Genomic DNA, 19,649 nt, shown 5'->3' with positions numbered 1-19,649 from the left:
CACCTCCCTGCCACCCCTATAAAGCTTGCTGAGTATGGGGCTGGGGTCAGATTATGATAACACTGTTCCAGGCTACACATTTAGAAGGTGCTGGTGTGGATGGGAGAGAGGATCAGCAAGTCCTACGAAGGGGGACACAGGGTCAGGGTCTTCCCTGTTTCTGTTGATTAGGAAACAGCCATGAGCTTAGATCTAATATTGATCATGTCCAGGACGCTCTGAAAATGTTTCCTTGTGGAAATTGCTCCCATCACTGGCTATCCTACAGTGGAAAATTATACAGGAATAGAGAACTACAGCAAAGGCAGGAGGCACTGCCTGGATCATAGAACATCAGTGCTGGGAGTGACGTTAGAGATCGTATCAGGCTGGGACTAGAGAAACGCAGGAGTCTCAACTACCACGCCCATCTTCGTTCCATTCACTATGCTGACTTTCCAAACAACAGGCGCCCTTGCTGGAAGAGCTGTAGAGACGGTTTTCAGCATCTCTGTGTTCATCCCATCACAGGGTGACTGGTTCATTTGCCTTTCGATCCTAAACAGTAATGCATCCTTTCTTTTTGTTTTCAACCCTAGGGGTTGCCCTGCTCTCAGATGTCTATCCTGAGAAAATCTTGCCAGACCTGTTGGCTCAGTATGACAGCAGCAAAGACAAGCACACACCAGAGACCAGAATGAAAGTCGGGGAAGTCCTGATGCGAATCGTCAGGGCGTTAGGTGAGTTTTCTTGTTCCGTCCACCTGGAAAAGGACGGAGGATCAATATGACTTTGAAACCAAAGTGTGTGTACCTGGGGGCTTGTTATACTAGCGTGGTGAGGGTAGTTTGAGGACTGGGATGAACTACTACCCATTTAGGAATTTAGGAAATATTCAGATCCCTACTATGAGACTGAAAGCAACAATGTCCTTTTTCTTAAAACTGCTTAGTCTCTGGCTAGGTGTGGTGGCTCATGCCTGTAATCCCAGCACTCTGGGAGGCCGAGGCAGGTGGATCACCTGAGGTCAGGAGTTTAAGACCAGCCTGGTCCACATGGTGAAACCCTGTCTCTACTAAAAATACAAAAAATAGCTGGGCGTGGTGGTGCACACCTGTAATCCCAGCTACTCGGGAGGCTAAGGCAGAAGAATCGCTTGAAGCTGGGAGGCAGAGGTTGTGGTTGAGTCGAGATTGCGCCACTGCACTCCAGCCTGGGCAACAGAATGAGATTCCATCTCAAAAATAACAACAACAAAAAAACTGCTTAGTCTCCTTCCCTGGGAGCTGTGTTGGGCCCTAATTTTCAATGGAGCTGGAATGAGAAGTCTCACACTTGAGCAAAATGAAGAGGAATGTCAGCTGGGCGCCGTGGCTCACACCTGTAATCTCAGCACTTTGGGAGAATCGCTTTAGGCCTGGCAGGAGTTCAAGACCAGCCTGGGTAACATGGCAAAACCCTGTCTCTACCAAAAATTAGCCAAGCATGGTGGTACACACCTGTAGTCCCAGCTACTCAGGAGGCTGAGGTGGGAGGATCACCTGAGCCTGGGAAGTCGAGGCTGCAGTGAGCAATGATTGTACCACTGCACTCCAGCCTGGGCAGCAGAGTGAGACTCAGAATAAAGAAGAGAAATGTCAAGCAAGGAAGGAAGGGTGCGGACTCTTGCTGAATGTCTGCTGTGTGCCAGGTTGTCCATATATATAATCTCATCTAATTTCCCAACAAATCTTGTAAAGAGGCTGTTACTAAACCCATTTTACAGATGAAGAAACTGTAGCTCAAACATATTCAGCAATTTGTCCGAGACTCATTCAGCTGGTAAGTGATAATGCTGAGAATTGAACCACCAACTTGAAGGAAGTTGCTCTAGGCTGTATAAGCTGAGAGTAGTAGTTAAGGGATAGGCTCTAAACTTACACTGCCTCACTTTAAATCCTGAACTGCCACTGCTTTTTTTTTTTTCTCGGTAGAGGTGAGGTATCACTGTGTTTTCAGGCTAGTCTCAAACTCGTGAACTCAAGCAATCCTTCCACCTCAGCCTCCCAAAGTGCTGGGATTATCAGCATGAGCCTTTCTGCTTCTTATTGGCTGTGTGATCAGTGAGATGTTTCTTTCTTTTCTTTTTTTTGTTTTTTTCAAGACAGGGTCTTACTCAGTCATCCAGGCTGAAGCGCAGTGGCGCATTCGTGGCTTACTGCAGCCTGAACCTCCTGGGCTCAAGTTATCCTCCCTCCTCAGCCTCCTACATAGCTGGGACTACAGGCGTATGCCACCATGCCCTGCTAATTTTCTATTTTTTGTAGAGACAAGGTCTCACTATGTTGCCCAGACTGGTCTCAAAAACTCCTGGGCTCAAGCAGTCCTGCCTCGGCCTCTCAAAGTGTTGGGATTATAGGCATGAGCCATGGTGCGCAGCCCTTTATTTCACCCCTATTAGAACCTTCGTATATATGCCTCTTAGCCTTTATCCTTCTACTTCAGCCTCTTGAATAGCTGGGACTAGAGGTACATGCCAACACGCCTGGCTAATTTTTGTATTTTTGTAGAGATGGGGCTTTACCATGTTGCCCAGGCTGGTCTTGAACTCCTGGCCTCAAGCAGTCTTCCCACTTTGGCTTCACAAAGTGCTGGAATTACAGGCATGAGCCGTTGCACCCAGCCAGAATGCGGATATTAATAACACTTAACTCATAGGGGTGTTGTAAAGATTAAATAAGGTAATTCTTACAGTGGTATTTGGCATACAATAAGGGCTCAGTAAAATTTTATTTTTGCCTATGCAAAAAAGATTTAAACATTTTTTAAAGATTAAAAATGGAGAAAGACAAATATTTTTTGCTGTTTATTGAGTGCTCATATGAAGCTAGGAGGTGGGACCCTAGGGAACAAAGACAAAGAAAACAATAGTTCATTCTGAAGAGAGAAGTTAGATTAAGATGAATTTCTCCATAAATCAGCAAGTACACTTTGGATATTTTTATACTGGGCTGTATAGCATAGAATTGAGAGAAGATTCATTTCTTTAACCTGTGCTCTATAGACTTAAACCATTAGCTGTCACACTGAATATCACTAGAAGCCTTAAAATAAGGCAAATCAATCATACAGGTGAGAGCCAGTGGTGTACAGTATCCATTTGAGCCAGCTAGCTGCCATATTGAATTTTGAGAATGAGGTTCCGTTTTAGGGCTGTGTTCTTGTCATGCATGGCCTATATCAGATTGTGTTATAAAGTATAGCTATTGGTGGTTAATATTTGGCTTAATAACAGTGCCACACTTCTTTTATTCTTTAAATTACATCAGCACTTCTCAAGTACTGCTGTATTTGTCCTTGGCTTTTTAGTAATTCCATTATATACTCACTAGCCTGTTATCGAAGGCAGAAAAAGAAGATACAATCTCAACTTCAGCTTGGGCAATTTGTGAGCTCTAGTAAAACTTGTAAATTTACTCTTTATCCGGTAGAGGAAGATTTTGGAGAACAAAGTGGAGGGGGGGTAGCTTTTTGCCACTTGCATCAGGAGATCACACTGAATTCCTCCTTCATCAGCATGTCAAAGGATTTATAGAAATTCCATATAGCCATGCACTGTTTTTATGGACATAGCCCTTAGTTTTCCTAATTTCTGGGTGACTGTTCTGGCTAAGGATGATAGAACCTAGGTCTCCAACCACTTAAATCCTTTTATCAGTGAAAGGAGAATTACTTGAGAGTGAAATTTATTTTATTTTTTTTCTGACCAATGGATTCATATCACAGAGAGTGAAATTTGTTTGTTTGTTTGTTTGTTTATTTATTTTTTGAGATGGAGTCTTAGCCGAGTGCGGTGGCTCACGCCTGTAATCCCAGCACTTTGGGTGGCCAAGGCGGGCAGATCACGAGGTCAAGAGATCGAGACCATCCTGGCCAACATGGTGAAACCCCATCTCTACTAAAAATACAAAACTTAGCTGGGCATGGTGGCACGTGCCTGTAGTCCCAGCTACTCAGGAGGCTGAGGCAGGAGAATCTCTTGAAACTGGGAAGCAGAGGTTGCAGTCAGCCGGGATTTCACCATTGCAACTCCAGCCTGGCAACAGAGTCCGACTCCGTCTCAAAAAAAAAAAAAAAAAAGAGGCCGGGCGCGGTGGCTCAAGCCTGTAATCCCAGCACTTTGGGAGGCCGAGACGGGCGAATCACGAGGTCAGGAGATCGAGACCATCCTGGCTAACACGGTGAAACCCCGTCTCTACTAAAAATACAAAAACTAGCTGGGCGAGGTGGCGGGCGCCTGTAGTCCCAGCTACTCGGGAGGCTGAGGCAGGAGAATGGCGTAAACCCGGGAGGCGGAGCTTGCAGTGAGCTGAGATCTGGCCACTGCACTCCAGTCCGGGCGACAGAGCGAGACTCCGCCTCAAAAAAAAAAAAAAAAAGATGTCTGTTATCCAGACTGGAGTGCAGTGGCACCATCTTGGCTCACTGCAACTCCGTCTCCTGGGTTCAACTGATTCTCCTGCCTCAGCCTCCCAGGTAACTGGGACCATAGGCCCACACCACCATGCCTGGCTAATTTTTGTATTTTTAGTAGAGACAGGGTTTCACCATGTTGGACAGGTTGGTCTCGAACTGCTGACCTCAGGTGATCCGCCCGCCTTGGCCTCCCAAAGTTCTGGGATTACAGGCATGAGCCACCGCACCCAGCTGAGAGTGAAATTTAAAAATACTTTTCTTTCTAAGAAGAAAGATGAACTTTCTATATTTGCCTTAGTTCTGAATTTGAATCTAAAACATGCCAGACAAGTACACCATTATAAGAAATCATTCTCTCACAGTAGGTGTGAAGGGTGTACCACTGGGATTATCAGAGCTGAGAAGAATATAAACCATACACAGACAACATCAACATGTATTTTCTCTGGTAGACCTCTACCTTTGGGATGATAAACACTAAAAGTACATATTTCAGAGTCCCCATTGGCCAATCCAAATGATTTCCTGGGGTGAGAGTGGAGGTGGGGATGCAGGGCTGGATACAGTTGAGGTGAGGCCTCACTCCTCCTTACATACTCTTATAATTAGCCCAATTTCCAAAACAGCCTTCTGGCATTTCAAAGCAAATTCCACTAATTCTCAAAGTTCCCTTCTTTGTATAGCCTACTCTTCAGAGTGTCCAATTGTAAACACAGCCTTAGCTTTAACTGCTAGTTTCTGTTTCACATCATCAACTTGTCCCGGTACATAGATGAAGTGGTGTGTTGAAATCCTTTGAGTAACATTAAAGCCCGTTTTGACAACATAGTCAATATTCTTAGTTTTCTAGTGTTGTGGAAATGCTGTGAACAGCCGCTTGGTAAGGCTTCTCTGATAAGTCCCCTAGTTCCATCAGCCTAGGCCTTGCTGTCTCCCCACTTCTACCTCTTCTCTGCAGTGGTGGGAGTTGGGAGAATGCGGCCCACCCGTGGGAGCAGGGTGCAGTACACTATGTTACCTCTCTCATCATGCTAGTTCCCTAGCCACACGTACTTGTCTTCTTGCCACTAAATCATGGTGCAAAATCAGCAGGAGCTTTTTTCTTTCCATTAAAAAAAATTGAGGTAGTACGTATATAACATATGTGATTTTATTTTATTTTATTTATTTATTTATTTTTTGAAGCAGGGTATCGTTCTGTTGCCCAGGCTGGAATGCAGTGGTGCGATCATGGCTCACTGCATCCTTGACCTGTCAGTCTGATCCACCTCCCTCAGCTTCCCAAGTAGCAAGGACCACAGGTGTGCACCACCATACCCGGCTATTTATTAAATTTTTTACGGAGATGAGGTCTCGCTGTGTTTCCCAGGCTGATCCCAACCTCCTGGGCTCAAGTGATCCTCCCACCTCCACTTCCCAGTGTGCTGAGATTAAGGTGTAAGCCACAGCACCCAGCCTGAAGTATATGAATTTTTTTTTTTTTTCTTGAGATGGAGTCTTGCTCTGTCGTCCAGGCTGGAGTGCAGTGGTGTGATCTTGGCTCACTGCAGCCTCCACTTCCCAAGTTCAAGTGATTCTCCAGCCTCAGCCTTCTGAGTACAGGCGCTTGCCACTGCGTCCAGCTAGTTTTTGTATTTTTAGTAGAGATGGGATTTCATCGTTGGCCAGGCTGGTCGCAAGTTCCTGACCTCAGGTGATCCACCCACCTCAGCCTCCCATAGTGCTGGGATTACAGGCGTGAGCCACTGCACCCGGCCCAGGAATATGTTTGAAGATATTCATTGCTAAAATGTCTTCCAGAGAGGTTGTGCCAGTTTATATTATCAATGTTTGTCTGTACCCTCAAAAGTATGATATAGTCTATGTATTATCATTTTTAAAAATCTTTATCAAGAAGATACATAAAGGAAGGCTATCTTGTTTTTATTTCCATTTATTCAATTGATAAGGTTAAATATTTTTCCATATATTGACTAGCTAAGATTCTGTATATGTGGAGGGTATGTGTGTGTGGGTGAGAATTACACGTTCTAGGTTCTAGTCTGTTGTTTTTTCATTATGGTATCGATTTTGTTTTTTGACTTTTTTTTTTTTTTTTTTTTTTTGAGACAGAGTCTCACTCTGTTGCCCAGGCTGGAGTGCAGTGGTGCAATCTCAGCTCACTACAACCTCTGCCTGCCAGGTTCAAACAATTCTCCTGCCTCAGCCTCCTGAGTAGCTGGGACTACAGGCATGTGCCACCATGCCCAGCTAATTTTTTTTTTTTTTTTTTTTTAAACAGGCTTAATTCACTTTATTTTTCTTGTATAAAAAGCCTATGTTGTAGCCACAGCTGGAGCCTGGGTCCGCTGCACGGAGACTCTGGTGTGGGTCTTGACAAGGTGGTCAGTGAATTCCTGATAGGGAGACTTGGTAAACACAGTCTCCTTCCACAGGTCAGGGGTCAGGTAGCTGTAGGTCTTAGAGATGGCATCAAAGGTGGCCTTGGCGAAGTTGCCCAGGGTGGCAGTGCAGCCCCGGGCTGAGGTGTAGCAGTCATCAATACCAGCCATCATGAGCAGCTTCTTGGGCACAGGCGCTGAGACGATGCCAGTGCCCCTGGGTGCAGGGATGAGGCGCACCAGCACAGAGCCACAGCGGCCTGTCACCTTGCAAGGGACGGTGTGGGGCTTGCCGATCTTGTTCCCCCAGTAGCCTCTGCGCACCGGGACAATGGAGAGTTTGGCCAGGATGATGGCCCCACGGATGGCGGTGGCCACCTCCTTGGAGCACTTAACACCCAGGCCGACGTGGCCATTGTAGTCCCCGATAGCAACAAACGCCTTGAACCTGGTGCGCTGACCAGCACGGGTCTGCTTCTGCACCGGCATAATCTTCAAAACCTCATCTTTGAGAGAGGCCCCCAAGAAAAAGTCAATGATCTCAGATTCCTTAATGGGCAGAGAGAAGAGGTAGATCTCCTCCAGGGACTTGATCTTCATGTCCTTGACCAAGCGGCCCAGCTTGGTGACGGGCATCTACTCCTTATCCTCGGCCTTGCCTCCGCGAGCTCCGCGGCCTCGGCCCCGACCCCGTCCACGGCCGCGACCCCGGCCCCGGATGCCACTGCCGAAACCTCCGCGGAAGCCACCGCGGTTCCCCATCCCAGGGCCACCAGGGCCTCCGGGCCCCCCCGCTGCACCGGCGTCATCCGCCATTTGGTGTTTTCTCGGAGAAGAACAAATTTTTTTTTTTTTTGATATTTTTAGTAGAGATGGGGTTTCACCATGCTGGCCAGGCTGGTCTTGAACTCCTGACCTCGTGATCCGCCCACCTCGGCCTCCCAAAGTGCTGGGATTACAGGCGTGAGCCACCGCACCCGGCCCTTATTTTTTAATTTTTAAAAATTTTATGTATTTAAATATCTTGAACCATTGACATTTATATCGTAAATAAGTTCTTTTAGTTTCGCTCATATTTTCTGTTTCATTTTGTTTTTGACACACAGAAGTTTTTAATTTCAATGAAGGTAAATCTGTCTTTTCCCTTATGATTTTTCTCTTATATAGAGAACAGTTTTCTCAAACCATGATTACATAAGTATGAATCTCTCTCTCTCTCTCTCTCTCTCTATATATATATATAGAGAGAGAGAGAGAGACAGATATATATATATATTGAGATAGGATCTTGCTGTGTTGCCTAGGCTGGACTTGAACTCCTGGGCTGAAGCAGTCCTCCTGCCTTAGCCCCATGATTAGCTGGGATTATGCACATGAGCCACTGCACCTATAGTTCCAGCTACTCAGGACTCCAAGGTGGGAGGATCGCTTGAGCCCAGGAGTTTGAGGTTGTTATGAGTAACTGGAACTATAGGTGTGTGCCACCACTCCCAGCGAGGCTTTATATATTTTTATGTCTACGTTTCAATGTAGAAAATATTGTAGAAGGAGGCTGGGCATGGTGGCTCACGCCTGTAATCCCAGCACTTTGGGAGGCTGAGGCGGGCAGATCATGAGAGCAGGAGATCCAGGCCATCCTGTCTAACATGGCGAAACCCTGTCTCTGCTAGAAATACAAAAAATTACCAGGCGTGGTGGCACGCACCTGTAGTGCCAGCTACTCGGGAAGCTGACACAGGAGAATCTCTTCAATCCGGGAGGCAGATGTTGCAGTGAGCCGAGATCGCATCCCGGCACTCCAGCCTGGGCAACAGAGTGAGACTCTGTCTCAAAAAAAAAAAAAAAGAATTGTGGAAAGATTTTGGTTTAGTCTCTTTTATTTAAGGAACAATTTAGGAGTTTTTGTACTCCTAGAAATTTAATCTTAACACGTCGTTAAATTACCGATCATTCCAAATGTTTTTCCATCTGTTTCCTCTTATGTGGTCCAATGTCAATGTTGACAATAACTTGTGGATTGTTACATGTCATTGCATTTCTTTTTCTTTTTCTTTTCTTTTTTTTTTTTGAGATGGAGTCTTGCTCTGTTGCCCAGGCTGGAGTACAGTGGCGTGGTCTCAGCTCACTGCAACCTCCGCCTCCCAGGTTCAAGCAAATTCTTCTGCCTCAGCCTCCTGAGTAGCTGGGATTACAGGCATGCGCCACGACACCTGGCTGATTTTTGTATTTTTAGTAGAGATGGGGTTTTGCCATGTTGGCCAGGCTGGTCTTGACCTCCTGACCTCAGGTGATCCACCCGCCTCGGCCTCCAAAAATGCTGGAATTATAGGTGTGAGCAACTGCACCCAGCCCATTGCATTTCTTAAAACTTCTCTTAGGCCGGGCGCGGTGGCTCAAGCCTGTAATCCCAGCACTTTGGGAGGCTGAGACGGGCGGATCACGAGGTCAGGAGATCGAGACCATCCTGGCTAACACCGTGAAACCCCGTCTCTACTAAAAAATACAAAAAACTAGCCGGGCGAGGTGGTGGGCGCCTGTAGTCCCAGCTACTCAGGAGGCTGAGGCAGGAGAATGGCATAAACCCGGGAGGCAGAGCTTGCAGTGAGCTGAGATCCGGCCACTGCACTCCAGCCTGGGCGACAGAGCAAGACTCCGTCTCAAAAAAAAAAAAAAAAAAAAAAAAAAAAAAAAAAAAAAAACTTCTCTTAAAATATAACATATTTTCTGTTTAGTAATATGTTCCTGATATTACTATTACTGCGCCCAAGATAATGAATTGGTCATTGGGATGTTACTTGGCAAATTGAATTAAGTCAAAAGGGATTATTAAATGCATCTTTGTGGGTATTTCCTTTTGCAATTGCCTAGAGAATTAATCTGATCTGCTGTAGACCACACTCCTTTTTCACATATGCCTGATTTGGAATGCACCATAATTCAAAATGTTTTGAGCACTAACATGACACACTCAAAGGAATGCTCATTGGAGCATTTTGGATTTTAGGATTAGGGATGCTCAACCAGTATATATTCTGCAAATACTCCAAACTCCAAAAAAATTCAAAATCTGAAAAACTCCAAAGCATTTCTGTCCCAAGTGTTTCAGATAAGAGATACTCAACGTATGTCTTCTCTTTCTTTGGCAATGTCTGGAGACACTTTTGGTTGTTAGAACCGGCTGGGGAGGGGATTATTATGGCATGTAGTAGAGGCCCAGGATACTGCCAGGCATCCTAAAATGCACAGGATGGCCACCTACAGCAAAGAAGATGTGGCTCAAAATGGCATTAAGGCCCCTGTTGAAACACCTTGTTCTAGAGCCCATGTGGGCCATTCTGTTTCTCTCAAATGTGTTAAATCCAGGGCTGCCACATATAATTATGCAGGTTGTTCACTGCTGTTGTATAAACTCCTAGGGTCCTCATTATGCCCTGAGGACATAATGACATGAATGGCATGCCCTGGCCCTGGAGTTGTATAATATGCAACCTATGCAGTCATCCTGCTGGCCCTAACTAAATTCTAGCCTATCTCATACCTTTTTTTTTTTTTTGACAGAGTCTCACTTTGTTGCCCAAGCTATAGTGCAATGGCACAATCTCGGCTCACTGCAACCTCTGCCTCCTGGGTTCAAGCAATTCTCCTGCCTCAGCCTCCCGAGTAGCTGGGATTACAGGCACCTGTCACCATACCCTGCTAATTTTTATATTTTTAGTAGAGACAACATTTCACCATGTTGGCCAGGCTGGTCTTGAACTCCTGACATCAGGTGATCTGCCCACCTCAGCATCCCAAAGTGCTGGGATTACAGGTGTGAGCCACTATGCCCGGCCTTTTTTTTTTTTTTTTTGTAGAGATAGGGTCGATTACAGGTGTGAGCCACCACGCCCGACCTTTTTTTTTTTTTTTTTTTTTGTAGAGACAGGGTCTCACTATGTTGCCCAGGCTAGTCTCCAACTCCTGGGCTCAAGCAATCCTCCCACCTCGGCCTCCCAAAGTGTTGGGATTACAGGCATGAGCCATGGTGCCTAGCCCTCTATTTCACCTCTATTAGAACCTTCGTATATATGCCTCTTAGCCTTTATTTCCTATCTTTTAATAGACCATAAAATGAACTAAAGTATATTTTTATTTTTATTTATTTATTTATTTTGAGACGGAGTCTTGCTTTGTCACCCAGGCTGGAGTGCAGTGGTGTGATCTCAGCTCACTGCAAGCTCCACCTTCCGGGTTCACGCCTTTCTCCCGCCTCAGCCTCCTGAGTAGCTGGGACCACAGGCACCCGCCACCACGCCCGGCTAATTTTTTTCTTCTGTATTTTTAGTAGAGATGGGGTTTCACCATGTTAGTCAGGATGGTCTTGATCTCCTGACCTCGTGATCCGCCCATCTGGGCCTCCCAAAGTGCTGGGATTACAGGCGTGAGCCACCGTGCCCGGCTAAAGTATATTTTTAAATTATCCTTTGCATTTAGAGAATATTTCATGTTCTTGCTAATATTTATTTCTCCTCCAAAGGGATCAGAAGAGAAAATGAAGTTGCCTTTTTTTTTTTTTTTTTGATGCTGTGTTGCTCCTGCGTCACTTCAGGATGCCTCAGATTTGCAAGTCTTGTTATTTCTTTTTTTTATTTTGATTTTTTTTTTTTTAGAGAACAGTACCCAGGCTGGCCCCAAACTCCTGGCCTCAAATGATCCTCCTGCCTTGGCCGCTCGAAGTGCTGGGATTACAGTTGTGAGCCACCGCGCTGGGCTGAAGTTACGTCTTATTTGTATGTGGCTCTCATTTAGATCTCCAGCTTGGGTCAGAAATCCTTGATGGAAAAACAATTTATGTCCACCTCTGCCCATAGTAACACCCAAATACTCTCTGAATTCTAATTTAGTTTCCTGTTTTTGTCAAGTTCTAAGTCATATAAATTCCTAGGTTATTTGGTTGCTCTTTCTAATGTTCAAAATTCTTTATCTTGAAAACACTTATTTTTTTTTTTTTTTCTTAATCCTGGGGATAGGACATTAATGTAGTCCAGTTCAGAAACATTAATTGAATAGCTACTGAGTGGTTGGGTTCTGCGCCTGTAGCTGGAAACAGGAACATGAAAAAACAATGGTCTCTTCCTGCAAGGAGCTTATCATTTAGAAGGAGAGATCAACTCATGCACAAATCGCATTGGTAAGAAGCCTGGCCCATGGAGGGAGAGGCCTGTACAGAGTATTGTGTGGCACAGAAGAAGTGGTCATGTCTGTCCCTTTTCTTCTCCAAACCCTGCAGTTGAGTGTGGCACAAGGCTACATCAGTTCCTTATCGTCATCATAGCACAGCAGGTCCGTTTTTGAAAAATAACTTTTGTAGGGCCGGGCACGGTGGCTCATGCCTGTAATCCCAGCACTTTGGGAGGCCAAGGCGGGCGGATCATGAGGTCAGGAGATCAAGACCATCCTGGCTAACATGGTGAAACCCCGTCTCTACTAAAAATACAAAAAAAATTAGCCGGGCGTGATGGTGGGCGCCTTTAGTCCCAGCTACTTGGGAGGCTGAGGCAGGAGAATGGCATGAACGCAGGAGGCAGAGTGAGCCGAGATCGCACCACTGCTCTCCAACCTGGGCGACAGAGCAAGACTCCGTCTAAAAAAAAAAAAAAAGAAAAATAGCTTTTAAATGATAGTTTTCAGAGATTTCCATTTCATAGCACAGGCTTAAATTCAGGTGAAAAGTGAGGTTGGAAGTGTGAATAATTGGATACCAGTCTGGGAGTTTAGCATTCACGGATTTCAGCAGCAATAAGCAACAGCCAAGCATTAGAGCTCACATATATTTAAAGAAGAAATTTTCATCAAAACTCAGAGGATCAAATGAAATGCTCCCTGCTGAGTCTGCCTAGGCTGGCATCAGTGTAGTTCAATTCAACAAACATTTATATTAATATAAATGGAAATACTAATATGGCCAGAATGGAAGGTTGAAATCCAGACTAAATAACTCTTTTTCCTTTCTCGTTTCTCTTTTTCTTTCTCACATCAGTTTTGTGATGGCTATAACTTATTACTGATATAATAAAGGGAAGGGAAAAGTCTATAGCTTGAACTAGACTTCCTACTTATATTAGACAGCATGGATTTTTTTTTTCCCAAGATAGGATCTTGCTCTATTGCCCAGGCTAGAATGCAGTGGTGCCATCACTGCCTCACTAGAGCTTCCACCTCCTGGCCTCCAGCCATCATCCCACCTCACTCTCTCAAGTAGCTAGGACTGTAGGCATGCATCATCATGCCCAGCTAATTTTTTTATTTTTTGTAGATATGGAGTCTTACTCTGTTGCCCAGGCTGTTCTCAAACTCCTGAGCTCAAGTGATCTGCCTGTGTCAGCCTCTCAAAGTGTTGGGATCACAGGCGTGAACCACCATACCTGGCCCTGAAAAATGTTAAAAGTATGAACAAGAAAATAATCACCTAGAATTTCACTTCAGAGTAACCACTCTTTGTTTACATTTTGATGTATTTTCTTCAAGCTTTTTGTTTTTCTCAGAATTGTAATTACACTGTATGTATTTATACTGCTTTTTTTTTTCTTGGTTAGCATTATGTGTAAGTACTTTCCTATGTCATTAAATATTTCTTTGTTGTTGTTAATTTTTTTTTAATAGAAATGGTGTCTCACTATGTTGCCCAGGCTGGACTCCAACACCTGGGCTCAAGTAATCCTCCTACCTCAGCTTCCCAAAGGGTTAGGATTACAGGCGTGAACTATCATGTCTGGTCTATTTCTTGAAAATATAATGTTGGAGGCCGGGCGCGGTGGCTCAAGCCTGTAATCCCAGCACTTTGGGAGGCCGAGATGGGCGGATCACGAGGTCAGGAGATCGAGACCATCCTGGCTAACACAGTGAAACCCCGTCTCTACTAAAAAATACAAAAAACTAGCCGGGCGAGGTGGCGGGCACCTGTAGTCCCAGCTACTAGGGAGGCTGAGACAGGAGAATGGCGTAAACCTGGGAGGCGGAGCTTGCAGTGAGCTGAGATCCAGCTACTGCACTCCAGCCCGGGCGACAGAGCGAGACTCCATCTGAAAAAAAGAAAATATAATATTGACTGTGTTATAATCTAATTATATAACTACCTGAATTTATTTATTTATTTATTTATTTTTTTTTTTTTTTTTTTTTTTTTTTTGAGACAGAGTCTCGCTCTGTCGCCCGGGCTGGAGTACAGTGACCGGATCTCAGCTCACTGCAAGCTCCGCCTCCCGGGTTTACGCTATTCTCCTGCCTCAGCCTCCCGAGTAGCTGGGACTACAGGCGCCCGCCACTTCGCCCGGCTAGTTTTTTGTATTTTTTAGTAGAGACGGGGTTTCACCGTGTTAGCCAGTATGGTCTCGATCTCCTGACCTCGTGATCCGCCCGTCTCAGCCTCCCAAAGTGCTGGGATTACAGGCTTGAGCCACCGCGCCCGGCCAACTACCTGAATTTATTATACTTTTATTTAATTATCTCTGGGAACATATTTAATTAGGTTGTTTCCAGTTTCTTACTGATTATGACAAGTGTGCTGTTGATTATTATTCTTACATGTAACTCCTTTTGGTGATTCTTTGGTTCTTTCCTTGGGATTGGTTTCTACAAGGGAAGTTATTAGGTCAACATATACCTCTTGATATTTAGCACCGGCTGGGTGCAGTGACTCATGCCTGTAATCCTAGCCCTTCGAGAGGCTGAGGCAGGCAGATTGCTTGAGCCCAGGAGTTCAAGACCAGCCTGGACAACATGGCGAAACCCCATCTCTACACAAAAGTACAAAAATTAGCTGGGGGGCGTGGTGGCAGGCACCTATTGTCCTAGCTACTCAGGAGGCTTAGGTGGTAAGAACACCTGAGCCCCGGAGGTCAAGGCTGCGGTGAGCCACAATTGTGCCACTGCACTCTTAGGTGACAGAGACCCTATCTCAAAAAACAAATTTTTAAAATTTAATTTAAAAAGATACTTAGTGCTGGGCATGGTGGCTCAAGCCTGTAATCCCAGCACTTTGGGAGGCCGAAACGGACGGATCACAAGGTCAGGAGATCGAGACCATCCTGGCTAACACGGTGAAACCCCATCTCTACTAAAAAATACAAAAAAACTAGCCGGGCGAGGTGGCGGGCACCTGTAGTCCCAGCTACTTGGGAGGCTGAGGCAGGAGAATGGCGTAAACCCGGGAGGCGGAGCTTGCAGTGAGCTGAGATCCGGCCACTGCACTCCAGCCTGGGCGACAGAGTGAGACTCTATCTCAAAAAAAAAAAAAAAAAAAAAAAAGATATTTAGTGCCAAGTTGTCCTCCAAAAATGTACAGTCTTTTCAGCAGTGAATTAAACTGCTAATATCTCATAGAGAAAAACTATTTCACGGCTTCAGACTAAATGTTTTTCGGGTTTCGTTTTGTTTTGTTTCTCTTCTGACACCTTTGGTATAGACTAAATGTTTAACCCTGACCAGCCATCTCCAAAATGTGCGGCTTTGCTCCCAGAATCAAGAAACCTGTCAGAGGAGGTGGGTGGGTGGAAGCAGGGAGAGTGGGACTGAGGGATACATGACTCAGTGTGAACCTTTGCTTCCCTGGAAGAGCAACTCAGAGCTGGTGGTGTCATCATGACATACAAAGAACAGTACTTCTTAATTATTTTTAGAGGCAGAATGTAGCCTTGTAATCAGCAAGCTGAGACAAGTTCCAGTTTACTCTAGGCCAGAGACTTCTAAAAGTCAGAACAAAAATAGCCAGATTCATGTTGCTCCATCTGAAGAGTTTGCTTTTAGGAAAGACTGGGAATTCATATTTTGAATGAAGACTGAGGGGTGAGAAATAAATCTCTGATCTCTTCTGTTGTATGCCACGGTAAGTAGAGTGACCCCCAGGAATCCTGAGGCAAAGCAGCTCCTCAGATTACTCCATATTCTAGGAAAAGGGTGAGTCCTAGGCTTTATGGGGTGTTTCCGGCTGTAAAACACCCTGATTCAATGTGCTTTGTCAGCTCTTTTCCATGTCACCTGCTTGATTTTTGTGTTTTAGTTTAGCAATCACTTTACCCCTTCAGTTCATCCATGCGATGAGTATCGGATGGCCCCAGGTCTCTAATGGTTCATGCAGCTCCAGAATGAAGCCATAATCCAATTTTAGAAAACCTATCATCTGGGCTGGGCGTAGTGACTCACGCCTGTAATCCCAGCACTTTGGGAGGCCCAGGTGGCAGATCACTTGAGGTCAGGAGTTCCAGACCAGCCTGGCCAATATGGTGAAACCCTGTCTCTACTAGAAATACAAAAATTAGCCAGGCGTGATGGCACACACCTGTAATCCCAGCTACTCAGGAGGCTGAGACAGGAGAATTGCTTGAACCTGGGAGGCAGAGGTTGCATTGAGCCAGGATTGTGCCACTGCACTCCAGCCTGGGCATAGAGCGAGACCCCTATCATCTGTCTAGAGTGGAGAAAATTCAGCCCCAAATTCCAACCAGTTGAAGAAAACAAAGGAAAATTGAGTAATTGGATTTGTCTAGCAGGGTACTGTGAGTTCCAATTGGCTTCACCTGGTAATTAAGATGAGGGAGAAAGTTTTAAATAGCTGCATATTTATAGGCTGGCCATACCACAATTGACATCATTTATTCAACCATTCTTCTGTGGATGGGTATTCACTTTTTTCTATTTTTTTTCCCTGTGATATACAGCACTGCAATATACATTCTTATCTATGTGTGCCAATAAAAATATATTTTTATATGTGTATATGTTGTATACATGTACATGTTAAAGTATTAGAACCTTTATTTCTTTTGGGTTGATATTCACCAAAGTGGAATTACTGTGTCATAGGTTATTTATATTTTAAATTGTTTTGTTTGTTGTTGTTTTTTGGGGTTTTTGAGACAGTCTTGCTCTGTCGACCAGGCTGGCATGCAATGGCATGATCTCGGCTCACTGTAGCCTCTGCCTCCTGGGTTCAAGCAATTCTTATGCCTCAGCCTCCCGAGTAGCTGGGACTACAGGCATGTGCCACCATTCCCGGCTAACTTTTGCATGTTTAGTAGAGACAGTGTTTTACCGTGTTGCCCAGGCTGGTCTCGAACTCCTGGGCTCAAGTGATCCGCCCACCTTAGCTGAATTATAGTGCTGGAATTAATAGGCATGAGCCACTGCACCCAGCCTTTAAATTGTTTATATACTAACAGATCTTTTCCTAAAATTTTAAGTGACACAGGGCTTTTTAAGCCATCTGCTATGTCTTTTGTCAAATAAAGAAAAATATCTTTTGAAAACTGTGTTTGTTCAAAGTGAATGGATGAAGAAAGTCCTCCTTTTATATTATTTTGTTGTTTGTCCTGATAGCATTGTGGGAAAAGTATTTGTTTTTGTGGGTTTCATTTGTATTTTCCTGGTGACTTATACTGAGCATCTCTTTGTGAAGCAACTGTTGAGATCTTTTTGCATTTTTTAGTTGGGCTAGTTATCTTCTTATTACTGAGTTGTGAGGGTTCTTTATATGTAGTGGAACCTCTCTTGACCCCACATCTCCTTCTAACTATCAGCCTAGTTATCTGGTCTCCTCCAGAGTAAAATTCTTGGAAAAACTGTCTGCCTTGCTGCCTCTACTTTCTCCCTCCCCCTTTTCTTCCCTGATCACTCTAATGGGTCTTTCATCCCCAACATTCCTTTATCCGCCTAAATATTGACAAGCCAGTGATCAGTTATTCCTCCTCATATGACTCGACTTTCCAGTAGCACTTGATATGTTTGACCACCCCTGCTTTTTGAAACGCCTTCTTCTCCAGGCCTTCCTGACAATTGACTTGTCTATTTCTCCTGCCACCTCAGGGCTGCTTTTCCTCAGTTTTCTTTGCTGGCTCCTCCCCCACTAACAGATCTCTCAAGTTTGGAGTTCCCCAGGGCTCTGCCCTTGGTCCTCTTCTCTGTTCCATGCACATAGTGCTACTCAAGACATTAACTTTTATGAAGCCCATTTTATAAGTGTTTTTAATAGAAAGTGTGTACTTTTTTTTGTCCTAAGAAATTTTTGTTTACCTAATGTAACCATTTTCTCCCATTTTTTTTCTAGAATGTTAATTATCTTAGCTTTTATGTTTCAGTCTATGACTTGTTTCAATTTTTCAATTTAATTTTTGTGTTTGGTAAATGGTTAGAGTTTAAGTTCTTTTTTTTGTTGTTGTTGTTGTTGTTGTTGTTGTTTTGTTTTGTTGAGACGGAGTCTCGCTCTGTCGCCCAGGCTGGAGTGCAGTGGCCGGATCTCAGCTCACTGCAAGCTCCGCCTCCCGGGTTTACGCCATTCTCCTGCCTCAGCCTCCCGAGTAGCTGGGACTACAGGCGCCCGCCACCTCGCCCGGCTAGTTTTTTGTATTTTTAGTAGAGACGGGGTTTCACCGTGTTAGCCAGGATGGTCTCGATCTCCTGACCTCGTGATCCGCCCGTCTCGGCCTCCCAAAGTGCTGGGATTACAGGCTTGAGCCACCGCGCCCGGCCAAGTTCTTTTCTTTTTTTTTTTTTTTTGAGAGAGGGGCTCATTTGTTCTGTCTCCCAGGCTGAAGTACAGTGTTACGATCACAGCTCACTGCAGCCTGAAACTCCAGGGCTCAAGTGGTCCTCCCACCCCAGTCTCCCAAGTAGCTAGGACTACAGGTGTGCGCACCACGTAGAGCTAATTTGTTTTTTGGTTGAGGGGGGACAGGATGTCACTCTGTCTTCCAGGCTAGAGTGCAATGGCACGATCACAGCTCACTGCACCTTGACCTCCTAGCCTCAGGTGATCCTCCCTCCTCAATTTCCCAAGTAGCTGGTACTGCAGGTGTATGCCAACACACCTGGCTAATTTTTGTATATTTCGTGGAAATTGGGTTTCACCATGTTGCCCAGCTGGTCTTGAACTCCTGGGCACAAGTGACCTGCCCACCTTGGCCTCCCAAAGTGCTAGGATTACAGGCATGAGCCACCATACCCGGCCTGTGATTCTTAATCTCAATTTTTGGCTTAATAGCTCTTCTTCTGTTTAATTTTTTAATCCTCATTCTAGGACTTTACACATATATTAGATCTTTTTCTTCTTATTCTTGTTCTACAAGAACAGGCTCTGTTCAATTTTTTTTTCAGTCTTTTTCTCTCTCTTTTTCAGATTTAATAGTTTCAATTGATCTATCTTTAGGTACATGGACTCTTTCCTCTGTCATTGTTATTTCACTATTTAACTCATCCAGTGAATACTTTATTTTCAATATTGTATTTTTCATTTCTAGAATTTGTAGTTCGTCCTTTTCTGTTTTTCTGTTGAGATTTCCTATCTTTTTGTTCATTAGAAGTGTATTTTCCTTTATTTCATTAAGCATAGTTATAATAGCTGCTTTAAAATCCTTATCTGATAACTAAAATATCTGGGTCATTTCAGTGTTGGCCTGTTGATTGTCTTTTTCCTTGAGAATGGTTTATATTTTCACATAATTAGAAGGTTTGGATTCTGTACTAGATATTATGAATATTACATTGCAGAAACTGTGGTTTCTGATATAATACCCTGAACAGTGTTAAATTTATTTTGTTTCTTTTTTTTTTTTTTTTTTGTGAGGTAGAGTCTTGCTCTGTCTCCCAGGCTGGAGTTCAGTGGCACGATCTTGGCTCACTGCAAGCTCTGCCTCCTGGGTTCACGCCATTCTCCTGCCTCAGCCTCCCGAGTAACTGGAACTATAGGTGCCCGCCACCACGCCAGGCTAATTTTTTGTATTTTTAGTAGAGATGGGTTTCACCGTGTTAGCCAGGATGGTCTCGATTTCCTGACCTCATGATCTGCCCACCTCAGCCTCCCAA

At 44.6% G+C, this 19,649-nt stretch overlaps 2 protein-coding genes across 2 annotated transcripts in view; one reads left to right on the top strand and one right to left on the bottom strand.

Moving 5' to 3' along the window:
• Positions 1–423: 423 nt before the first annotated feature.
• LOC115895295 (transport and Golgi organization protein 6 homolog) overlaps positions 424–19,649 on the top strand; it is a 121,725-nt gene continuing 102,499 nt past the window's right edge. Inside the window, exon 1 of the mRNA XM_030925537.1 lies at positions 424–719. Within this exon, the coding sequence (XP_030781397.1) occupies positions 548–719 (172 nt within the window). The 5' untranslated portion in view covers positions 424–547. The remainder of the gene's footprint in view (positions 720–19,649) is intronic.
• Positions 6,750–7,631, bottom strand: LOC115895294 (40S ribosomal protein S2-like). The gene is given in 1 exon segment (XM_030925536.1): positions 6,750–7,631. A coding segment is annotated over 1 exon segment (882 nt).

The sequence above is a fragment of the Rhinopithecus roxellana genome, chromosome 20, assembly GCF_007565055.1.
Source record: "Rhinopithecus roxellana isolate Shanxi Qingling chromosome 20, ASM756505v1, whole genome shotgun sequence".
NCBI classification, from domain to species: domain Eukaryota; kingdom Metazoa; phylum Chordata; class Mammalia; order Primates; family Cercopithecidae; genus Rhinopithecus; species Rhinopithecus roxellana.
Note: the sequence above shows the minus strand (reverse complement) of the source record. Positions and strands in the feature narration are given on the sequence as shown.